An 11751-nucleotide genomic window follows, 5' to 3' on the forward strand; every position below is an offset into this window, starting at 1 on the left:
CAATAATAAATCGAATCTAGTATCATAATAATGGATTCGAATTATACGAATTCTATTTATATTTAAATGCAATGCTCCATGTAATTCGATACATATTAATTCGATTTATTACTATGTAAATCGAATTGATATATATATATATGCTTAAAAGTATCCATATAATGTTTTTTGTTTTGAGTGATTTATGTAATATTAGGTTACTTCTAGTTTATAAAAATGTTTTATCCTAAAATATTTATTTGGGCCAATCTGCCTGCTCAGTAATAGTAAGAACATCCATAAATTATATGTTATTTGAGACTTAGCCTAAATGTTAAGAATAAAAATAATACTTTATTAAGTTACATGTAATTTGAATTTAATTGGAATGTTGATGTCCCATTTTTAAACCTGAATATTTTAGACACATCCCTTTTTCAACTATGCAAAACAAATAAATTCTTTTGCAACAATGCTAGTAATGCAAAAAGCCAAAAAGTGAACAAGAACATTATAATAGCTCGTGACTACTTATTCTAAACAACGTGGTGTCAAATCATGGCTATAAATTATTGAGCTCATTGCTTACTGTGAATTCCTCCCCGGTGGAGTGGTGGGCACATATTGCTGCCGAGAGGAGGAGCAAAATATTAATGAAATGAAAGCAATTAAACGGATATCAAAATGGTGGAATAATAAGTTCCTAATGTTGCAGCAGCAGCAGTAGTAGTTATTAAATGGTGTAGTAATGATATCTTCATTTTCTTGTGTTGACTCCTTCATAGTGTTACACTTGGGAACTTGCAAGATCCGTAACCTACAAATGTGAAAACATTCTATTAGAGGGGAACATTCGGAATAGAGTTTCATTTTATTTTTAAAAAGTTGAAACATTTTATATAAAATTGTTATCCTATTTATAAAAGGACATACCTGACTTATTCAAATTACACCGGTTAAAAGATATAATAATAGAAAATTATATAACTACATAAAATATCTTCAAAAACAAAAAATAAAAACTTCTATTAATACAATTAATTTTGTACTTGTTCTTTTTCTTAAACTTACTTCAAATTAGAGATAAAGATGGAAAACGAGATTAATGTTGGCTAAATGTGACAAATAAAATAAATCACTAAGATTTTTTATCCCAATAAATATTCATCTCCATGGTTAGGTCATTTTAATCTATTAAAATTTTAAAGTGGTCTAGTTTTAACCACCTATTATTAGAGGTTAAATGCAAATGCGGGTTTCATATTTTACAGTAATTTCTATTTAATTTTATCTTTTCAAATAAAAACTCAAACAGTCACCAAAAAAAATTTAAGTCACCAAAAAAAAAAAAAAAAAAAACTCAAACAAAACAAACATTTCTTGAGAATAACAGTGCTACATGAATAAATTTTTTTAGTAATTAAATCCTATAAAATCAGATTAATCCCTTAATCTTAAATCATTCCTATCACATGAATCACATACGTTCTGCTACTGATTCTTCTTTTATTGCATTTTTCTTTGGGTGCTCTAAAGTCTCAAATGAGGATGGCCAAAAAACATATACCCCCAGTTATCCGCAACGGAAAACTAACGCTGACCCGCAAAATCTCCACAGGGATGGAAATCCACTCCATGGGAACCCATGAAATTCCCACAAAGAATTTATTATTTAAATGCCCTAATAAATATGTATATATATAGTTATGTAATTTTAATTCATTTCTAACATTTGTAAAAAAAATTTCTATTTCATTTTTTTTTTAAATTTGTATGTTATAAATATTACATGTATATTGATTATATTAAATTTAGGTTGGAATTGTGTTATTTTAATACATTTGGTTGAATTGTATTAAATTTTATTATGTTTATATATATATTTTTAAAAGGCTTAATATTCATGGATACCTGCCAACAGATATTTTGTTTTGATAGTTCATTGAAGGTAATACATGCACGTGTTCTACCAATTTATCAACAATCAAATTGAGAACAAAGACTATGAAATATGTGATATGTCCATGATTTCTTTTCATCAAGGGTACTTGAAAGAAGAATATAAAGTTTTTTTTATGATTATCAATGAAGATAATTGAAGCAGTAAGTCAACAAAATCAAATAAAATAAAATTTTCATGCTCAGTTGAAAAAATTTATGTGTTTTGCTGTAAAAATACTTATGTGTAGTTATTTTCTTCAAATTTTTTTTTTATGTTTTTCTTGTGTGTTTCATTTTAAAAAAATTGTCCTTATAGTAAAAAAAAAAAATAGTTTTCAAGTTAAAAAATTCTATGTATTGGTAAAAAATATGTGTTCAATATAAATTTTTTTGCATGTTTAATTTACAAATTTCATTAAACATTAGAAATAAAATTAAAATAAATCAAATGTTAAAAATATTTTTAAACCTTTTACAAAAATTTTATAAAAAATATATTTTATCCATTCAATATTTAGGCAAAGATTTAGGATTTATGATTTTTTTTAAAAAAATTCTAAAACGTAAAAAGAAAAACTTTAGGTTAAAAATGTATTATTGTTTGAAAAAAAATATTAATTGCCTAGTCAGATATTTTAACCTTACTACCTAGAAACCAAATAATAATAAAGCCTGGTAAAATTGAAATCACAAAGCATAAGTTAAAACAGCTAAACAGACTAACAGTTATGGCAAAGTATTCGATGGAGTTGTCCATGCCAGCTCCATTTGATGGAACTGTTGACAATATTTGTAAAATTGACCCAATTTATTTTGATGTATTTATTTATTGAATCACAACACTTTAGAAATTAACTTTTAACCTCATACAATTAAAAGTAGAAAAAACAGAGATATCATCTACCTTCATGACTTCATCTTTGACGAACGGTTGGCGGTACTGGTACCAGAGTTTTGTTTACTTATAAATTAAGCTTGTTAAAACTATTATGTGAATTATTGACTTAAAAAACTCTCAGTTTGCTAGAAAAAAACAATAATAGAAAAATAATGTTTATTGGATTTTGGTGAATTGAACTTGTCTCTGAATTTTTGGTAAAAATAATCACCATGTCATTAGTTTCTATTGATAGTTTTTTTTTTTGTAAGAATTAAAATTTAATTATCCCTTTAATTAAAATGAAATAATAATTAAATTATCTGAAATAAGTTCGAAAATTTAGAAATATTAATTAAAAAAATTAAAAATAAAATTTGAATTTAGTGAATTTTTTCGAGTGAGAAAATGTAATTTTTTGTGAAAAATTGCATAAAAACATGTACTGATAAATTAGTCGGTAGTAACGATTTAAAGTCTATTCGATACTGTGTAAGAATAATAAAAACTGTAAAATAAATTAAAAAAATATTTAGAATTAAAAATTGGACACTAATTCTAAAGGGTTTAGCCTAAAGTTGAACCAAATAAACCAGAAACACTAAAGGGTTGAATGGGACTTAAGTTGGACCCAAACTCAATATATAAAAATTTCATTAACAGCATTTCAGCTCATTCATGCCTCCTTAAACACACAAACAGCAGCTGAGATGAGAGTGAAGAGTGAAACCCTTGCACTATTCATCATCAATCTTTTCAAGCTTATAATTTGAGCTACGAAGCTCTAATTTGCATGCCGTTTGTTGCTACACGAATCTCTTATCGAGTTCTTCAATTTTATGGGAACAAGGTTATAAAGAACTTTCAATTTTTTGTCCAGTTCTCTATCCTAATACTTTTTTTATTTTAGATTTTGTCATTAAGTAGATTTTTTTATTTTGATTGTTTAGAGATAATATAACATTAGGTCATTGTTAGATTTTGCTTCTAATATTATCGGATAAGGTAAGCTACCTTGAAATCTTTGTGCTTTAGTGTACTTATGAGCCCTAATTATTAATTATGGTAAATTGAATGCATATAATTTAAATTCTTGTGATTGGCATGAAGTTGGTGGTATTGGAATTGGTAGTTAAGTTTAGTTGAGCTTGTTTAAAGCTCAATTTTAGTGTTTTCAGTTGTGCGAAAATCAGCCAAGATATATGTATGAGGTTGTTATTAAATTTTTTAAAATTTTATTACCAATAAAATAATAAGATGGGGACAAATTCATAAATATTTTAGATATATGGAACCTCATATAGACCTCCATTAAATACTTTGCCAACAGTTATATACCGTAATTTAATATCTGAATTCTAGAGAGAGAGAGAGAGAGAGAGAGAGAAAAGAACAACACGTACTTGGATCCTTTGTAGTTTGCGTGGCAAGCCCATCGAAGTAACAAGTTCCACCAGTCTTCCTAAACTGCGCCCAGTATGAACTAAACGCGTAGCTAGCATGCCAGTACAGTGAATCGGGTTTAAAACACCGTTTCCCGGCTCGAATCGGGTAACACGTGTTATTTCCCTGCGAGCACGCGTATGACAATGCCGACGCCACCGCCGTCTCGTTTGCCCCACGCACCGCCACGCACCATATCTTCCCCTTGTACGTCGCATTGTTCTCCGGTGCCGGCAATGCCCGGAACTCAGACTCCGGCGTCTTCCACGAAAGATCAATATCGTAAACCATTGACCCGTTCGGGAACAACAACCCGAAATGCCGCTCCGTACCCGAACCTGGTTTCTGGTTCTCGTTATACAGCGCGAATATAAAAGATGGAAGAACCCAACCTGGTCGCGCCGGGGTCCCAACCGGGGTTTTAGTCATTACTTTCTTAACGAAATTGCGATTGTAAGTAGCAGCATTGAAAATATTGGCTCCGATCTGGTCAATGTCCCCCTTATTTGGCCAACCCGTTTCCGCAATGAAGATCCGAATATTCGGATACCCGATCCGCTTCATGGCGAAGTAAACAGCATCTACCATCTGATCGAAGAGGTTTGAGTAAACAAGACCTGTACCTGCAACGAAATTGGAAAATTTCAATATTGTATAGTATATATTTATATGTATATTTCAAATCGTAACAATATTTAAATAGAAAGATCGTTCAAACTTAGTAGAAAATTTGTAGAATGGGTTAATTCATTTAAATTAGTAATATGTTAAATTTGATATTTTACCTGAATCACTAACGGTTATGTTCTTGGATTCGAAAAGCGCGTATTCCAGCTTTATGTTTGTGGGATCCGAAGCCCAGGCGAAAAACGGGTACACATCAAGGAAGAAGAAGGACTTGGTGCGGTCCAAAAACTTGAGCATTGGTTTCATTATGGGAGCAGCTATGTCCTTGCGAAACGCACCGTTTGAGGGTGGGAAGGAGGATTCTAGAACGTCCATGGCAGATGGAGTTCCCACCTTGACTTTGTTGATGTGGAAGGATCTGAGGGAGCGCTTGATGTTGCGCATTGCGGGGACGAGGTGCTGCCACGTGTCATTCTTTGTGCTACTGATGACTTCGTTGCCGACAAGCAGGTAGCGGATGAGGGTGTGTGGGTAGAATGATACTACGTTGTTTCGAACCCACTGGTCGGAAAATGTCTTGTTGGTGGAGACGTTGAAGATGATCTCGTTGGGGACCATGATGGAGACTTGAATGGTGGTGTTTTTGAGCGCGTGGAGAATCTCCGGCGTGGCATCGTAGATTTTGACGCGCTTCGCTTTGAGGGACTTTATGAGCTCCACTGACTTCCATGGCGGTGGAAGGTTGTTGCCTAGTTGGCCGTAGCAGATCCCAGGCTGGGGTGAGAACACTGCACCTGCACGTGGAGTAAATCAAAAAGGGGTTAATCACTCTACAAAACACACGGCTCCAATAATAAATGAACAAAACACATATCGGAAATTCAGTGAGAAGGAGTAGAAAGGTGCTTACTTGAAATGGTGAATAGGATGGAGTGCACTAACAGTGGAATAATAAGAAGCATAGCCATTTTTTTTTTTTTTGGCTTTCCAAGCTTGTTTACTGTGTAAAAGTGGAAACACTACTACTGAAAATAAAAATCCAGTGATCTGACTTGTTTGACCGGAATCGTGTTTAATACTGTGGTTTCTGAAGCCAACTGGATATAATTCATTTAATTAATTTTTTTTCTTCTGTGTAAAAGACGAAATGGAAGCTGCTTAGCAACAACACAAAAGTTTAGATCCGGAACCAAATAGCTTTATTTATCAAGATTCTCTCACACAATGGATATAATATAATTTTAAATCAATATTAAGGCTATATACGTTGTCTAAAATTTAATAAAGTTGCTGGTTTTAAATTTTTTCGAATTTTCTAGATTTGACAAAATGGAAGCTGTAGAGCAAAGATAATCCATCCTTCAATTGGGCAGACGATGGCAAATTGAGAGCCTTTGCTTATTTTAAAAGGGTAAAACCGAACACCTATCAATTGTGAGGTTTCTTTTTGGGTCATTGCTACAGATTTTAACGTTGCTCTTTTTTTCCTCGGTGAGGAGCGCACCTGGAAAAAGCTGTATTTGGACACATGTTGGGATTGGGCGACTGCTGCAGATTTTTTTCAAACAAAATTAGAGTGAGAGTGGAATCTAAAATTTTTAAATGAGGATATGCTATTTGAACGAATGGATCATCTTCAGTGAAAAAAAATTGGATGGTATTTAGTATTTAATCTCATCTTTCATTGTTTTATCTCTTTTATTTATTTTTAGTCCCACTTATAAAACTAAAAGTAAGATATTACACTTTATTCTCTCAAATATTAAAAAATCTGGAGAGAATTCATTTCCACTATTTGAATTATAGTTCACTTGTTGCATCAAATCAAATGCCGCTTTTTAATTTTGGGTTGCCCTTCTAATTGTATTTTTTACTAATGTTAAATTTGGTATTTTTTATATGAAAATCACAAATTTAATTTTCATATTATTAGATTTATAATTTTAAAATTTTTTTAAATGTGAGTCTCAAATTTATATTTTAGTATTATAAACTTTTTTAAATGTGCTGGCTACGTAACATTGCTCTTTTATTATTTCTCAAATCTTAGAGTTTGATTTATTATTTAAAATTAAAAAAATTAAAAATTATATCAGAAAAAACAGAACAATTAATCATTACACTGAGTTACATGCAATCATTTTTTATTTCTAAAAAAAATTAGCTGTAACATTCACTGATGCATAGTATCATTTGCTTTAATTATCATTTGATTTTTGTTGGAAATAAGCAAGTTAAGATTTAAAGAGTGTGATATTAATGACATTTTAAAGATTTATGAGAACATTACTTTGAGTACTTGAATTGTATAAAATTGCAGGAAATAGGTGCTAAAATAGTGATGAGCGGATATTTTATATGTTTTTTGTCATCATTTTCATATAGTTTTTGTTATGTTTTGTTTAAGCTTCATTATAATTTTATAGAATTTAGTGCAAAATTCACATTTTTTGATTCTACTTTGAATTTGTGTGTTTTATGATAATTTCAGGTAATTTCTGTCTGAAATTGAGGAGCTTTGGAAAAGTATGAGTCAGAGATAGAGAAAGGACTGCAGATGTTGTCGGATTTTGACCTCTGTGCATTCGAAGGAGCATTTTCGGAGCTACAAAAGTCCAAATAGCGCGCTCTCAATGGCATTGGAAAGCTAACATCCAGGGCTTTCCAGTAATATATAACAGTTCACACTTTGCTCTGGAAATGAAGGTCCAAAACTGGTGTTCAACGCCAGCACTTCACCCACTTCCTGGCATTGGACGCCCAAAAGGGAGTAGCTGGCATCCAACACCCAAAAGGGAGTCCAAAGCTGGCGTTCAATGCCCAAGAAGGATGCTAGCTCGTGGAGTTACCCTTAACTCAACCTAAACAATCACCCAGTGGACCCCAGAAGTGGATTTTCGCACTATCAGCCTAGTTTATCCTATTTCTATCATCTTTAGTTGCTAGACTAGTATATATAGAATAAAGATTACCCTTGTTAGAGATCTTTGCCCATTCGAACCTTTCATTACTTTTCTACAGTATGAGCAACTGAACCTCCTAGGTTAAGGTTAGGAGCTCTACTGATTCTTATGGATTAATAATATCACTATTCTATTTCAATCTATGCTTGATTCTATTCTAAGATGTATCTTCGTTCTTCATTCTAATGAATTGGGAGTGTAACTTGACCGTCATCCTTATTCTACATGGGTTCTTGCGAGTCCTTGACGGGATAGTATTGAATCACAAGCTTGATTATACATCTCTTAAATTCATGACTTCGTTGGGGACTTGGAGACATCAGTTCAGCCGAGGTACTAGGCGATTAGGCCTTTACCGTATAGGCTAGAATCATGAAGCAGTATTCTCTGATCTGAAAGATCCGACCTTATCTGTGGCGTTTTGAGTAGGATCACTAAGGGAATGGACTGCAGGAGCTTCACCCCCATTCAGATTGGATGACTACTAACCTGGCGTTTAATCTGAAGTAGAGGAGATTAATGACCACTGACCTGGTGTTAGTAACTTTCAGCTTGCCATGGAATGAATCATCATAAGTTGAAGTAGACAGTGAGAAAAGTTGATCCAGAAGGAGGAAGCATATCCGAAACCTCAACCGTTCTCTCATCATTGATTTCACACCAATTAAGTAATACTTTATTTATTCTATTTTTAGGCGTTTTTCCACAACAACTATATTTTCATCCGCCTGACTAAGATCTACAAGATAGCCATTGCTTGTTCAATCCGACAATCTCCGTGGGATCGACCCTCACTCACCTGAGATATTACTAGGATGACCCGGTGCACTTGCCGCTTTGTTTGTGCGAATATTGTAGAGTCAATTTCGTGCACCAAGTTTTTGGCGTTGTTGCCGGGAATTGTTCGAGTTTGACAAACTACCGGACTATCTTGTTGCTTAGATTAGGTAGTTTAAGGTTCAGTAACTCTTTAATCGTGTCTTTTGTTTTTTTCTTCAAAAACTTTTTCAAAATCCATCTTTTCTTTGTATTTTGGTTGAGTCTAGTGTCAGTTCTTAAGTTTGGTGTCCCTTGTGTGTTCTTTATTTTCCTTAAATGTTTGAAAATTGTTCTTGAGTGTTCTTCTTAGTATTCAAGTTGTTCTTGTTTCTTCTCTTGTTTTGATCTTAAAATTTTTAAGTTTGGTGTCTTTTGGTGTTTTTCTTTATAATTTTCGAAAAACTAGTGTCTTTGATCTAAAAATTTTAAATTTGGTGTCTTTTGGTTATTTTTCTCTTTCTTCGTTAATTCGAAAAATAAAAAATAAATCTTTTATCTTTAGTCAAATTTTTGAAAATCTTGTTTCTTTTCTTATTTTGATTTAAAAAAATTTTAAGTTTAGTGTTTTCTTGTTAGTAAAGTTTATATTTTAAATTTTGAATCTTATCTTTTCAAATCTTTTTCAAATCTTTACCATATCTTATCTTTTCAACTTATTTTCAAATCTTTATCTTACCTTGTTTCAATTTCAAAATTCAAACTCAAATATTTTTCAAATCTTTTCAATTCATATCTTATCTTGTTGACTTTTTCTTTCCAATTTTAAATTTCAAAATTTTAAAATCAAATCTTTTTCAAATCTTCTATCTTATCTTATTTTCAAATCTTTCATAATTAGTTACTTATTTTATCTTGTTTTAATTTTTAAAGTTTGGAATCTCTTTAATACTCTCCTTTCTCTTTCCTCTTTTTCAAAACTTCCTAACTAATTCCTCTCTCTTCTATTTTTGAAAATCATCTTTAAAATCACAATTAATTTTCAATTCTTTTTAGTTACTTAAAAGCTAAGACAACTAAAGTTTCTAATTTTCGCTTTTAATTCCATTCTTGTATTTCGAATTAAATAAATAAATAAAATGAAAACAAAAATATTTTAATTCTAATTTTTATTTTTATTCGAATTTTCCTACCTACCTTCACCATGAACCCAAATGGGAATAAACACTTCAGAAGAACTTTGGGGTCCTATACAGCCCCTACTCCTGACTTCTATGGGAGAAGTATCAGTATATCCTCCGTTAGAGCAAGTAATTTTGAGCTAAACCGTCAGCTCATTACTCTGGTACAGCAAAACTGCAAGTATTCTGGACTTCCACAGGAAGAGCCTACTGAATTTCTGGCAAATTTCTTACAAATTGCTGACATAGTACACACTGAAGGGGTGGATCAGGATGTCTACTGAATACTACTCTTTCTCTTTGCTGTAAGAAACCATGCAAAGAGATGGTTAGATAACTGATGAGTGGATACTTTATACGCTTTTTGGCATTTTTTTCATATAGTTTTTAGTATGATTTAGTTAGTTTTTAGTATATTTTTATTAGTTTTTAAGCAAAATTCACATTTCTAGACTTTACTATGAGTTTGTGTGTTTTTCTTTGATTTCAGGTATTTTTTGGCTGAAATTGAGGGACTTGAAAATCTGATTCAGAGGCTGACAAAGGACTGCTGATACTGTTGGATTCTGACCTCTCTGCACTCAAAATAGAATTTTTGGTGCTACAGAACTCCAAATGGTACGCTTTTAATTGCGTTGAAAAGTAGACATCCAGGGCTTTCCAGTAATATATAATAGTTCATACTTTGCCTGAGTTTAGACGACGTAAACTGGCATTTAACGTCAGCTTTCTGCCTTATTCTGGCGTTAAACGCCAGAAACAAGTTGCAAAGCAGAGTTAAATGCCAGAAACAAGTTACAAACTGGTGTTCAACTCCAAGGAAGACCTCTACACGTGAAAGCTTCAATGCTCAGCCCAAGCACACACCAAGTGGGCCCGGAAGTGGATTTTTGCATCATTTACTTATTTTTGTAACCCTAGTAACTAGTTTAGTATAAATAGAACTTTTTACTATTGTACTAGGGGTCCTTTTTCCTAATTTCGAATTCATATGCCATTGGGGGCTGGCCTCACGGCTATGCCTGGACCTTTATCACTTATGTATTTTCAACGGTGGAGTTTCTACACACCATAGATTAAGGTGTGGAGCTCTGCTGTTTCTCGAGTATTAATGCAATTACTACTATTTTCTATTCAATTCATGCTTATTCTTATTCTAAGATATCCAATTGATGATCCGTGATACTGATCACCATTCTCACTTATGAACGCGTGCCTGACAAACACTTCCGTTCTACCTGCGAAAGCTAGAGTATGTATCTCTTAGATTCCTGGTCCACGATGCATGGTTGCCTTGCCTGACAACCAAGCCTTCCATTCCGTGAGATAATAGTCTTCGTGGTATAAGCTGGAATCCATTGACAGCATTCTTGAGATCCGAAAAGTCTAAACCTTGTCTGTGGTATTCTGAGTAGGATCCGGGATGGGATGACTGTGACGAGTTTCAAACTCGCGACTGTAGGGCGTGGTGACAGACACAAAAGGATAGTAAATCCTATTCCTACACGATCGAGAACCAACATCTGATTAGCCATGCGGAAAACCGTAGAGGACCTTTTTCACTGAGAGGATGGGAAGTAGCCATTGACAATGGTGACGCCCTACATACAGCTTACCATAAAAAGGAGTATGAAAGATTGGATGAAGGCAGTAGGAAAGCAGAGATTCAAGAGGGATAAAGCATCTCCATACACTTATCTGAAATTTTCACCAATGAATTACATAAGTATCTCTATGTTTATTTTCTGTTTATTTATATTTTAATTATTAAAACTCCATAACCATTTGAATCCACTTGACTAAGATTTACAAGGTAACCATAGCTTGCTTCAAGCCGACAATCTCCGTGGGATCGACCCTTACTCCTGTAAGGTTTATTACTTGGACGACCCAGTGCACTTGTTGGTTAGTTGTGCAAAGTTGTGAAAAAGAGTGATATTACAATTGTGTGTACCAAGTTGTTGGCGCCATTGAAGATCACAAT

The 11751-nt window shown here is 32.9% G+C and overlaps 1 protein-coding gene across 1 annotated transcript; it reads right to left on the bottom strand.

Annotated features, from left to right (window-relative positions):
• Positions 1-490: 490 nt before the first annotated feature.
• LOC130972974 (probable glucan endo-1,3-beta-glucosidase A6) lies at positions 491-6348 on the bottom strand. The gene is made up of 4 exons (XM_057897332.1): positions 5778-6348; positions 5026-5661; positions 4201-4863; positions 491-796 (listed from the first exon to the last, which is right to left on the bottom strand). The coding sequence occupies exons 1-4, from the start codon at positions 5833-5835 to the stop codon at positions 759-761; spliced, it is 1395 nt and encodes a 464-aa protein (XP_057753315.1). The 5' UTR covers positions 5836-6348; the 3' UTR covers positions 491-758.
• Positions 6349-11751: the final 5403 nt, after the last annotated feature.

This window comes from Arachis stenosperma, chromosome 4 (assembly GCF_014773155.1).
Source record: "Arachis stenosperma cultivar V10309 chromosome 4, arast.V10309.gnm1.PFL2, whole genome shotgun sequence".
In the NCBI taxonomy this organism is placed as follows: domain Eukaryota; kingdom Viridiplantae; phylum Streptophyta; class Magnoliopsida; order Fabales; family Fabaceae; genus Arachis; species Arachis stenosperma.

Excerpts from the sequence above, each read along its gene's own strand:
- LOC130972974 (XM_057897332.1), bottom strand. The coding sequence starts at position 5,835 with ATGGCTATGCTTCTTATTATTCCACTGTTAGTGCACTCCATCCTATTC. Across the intron at positions 5,662-5,777 it reads CATCCTATTCACCATTTCAA|GTGCAGTGTTCTCACCCCAG; the intron begins GTAAGCACCTTT and ends CTCCACGTGCAG. Across the intron at positions 4,864-5,025 it reads CATAACCGTTAGTGATTCAG|GTACAGGTCTTGTTTACTCA; the intron begins GTAAAATATCAA and ends ATTTCGTTGCAG.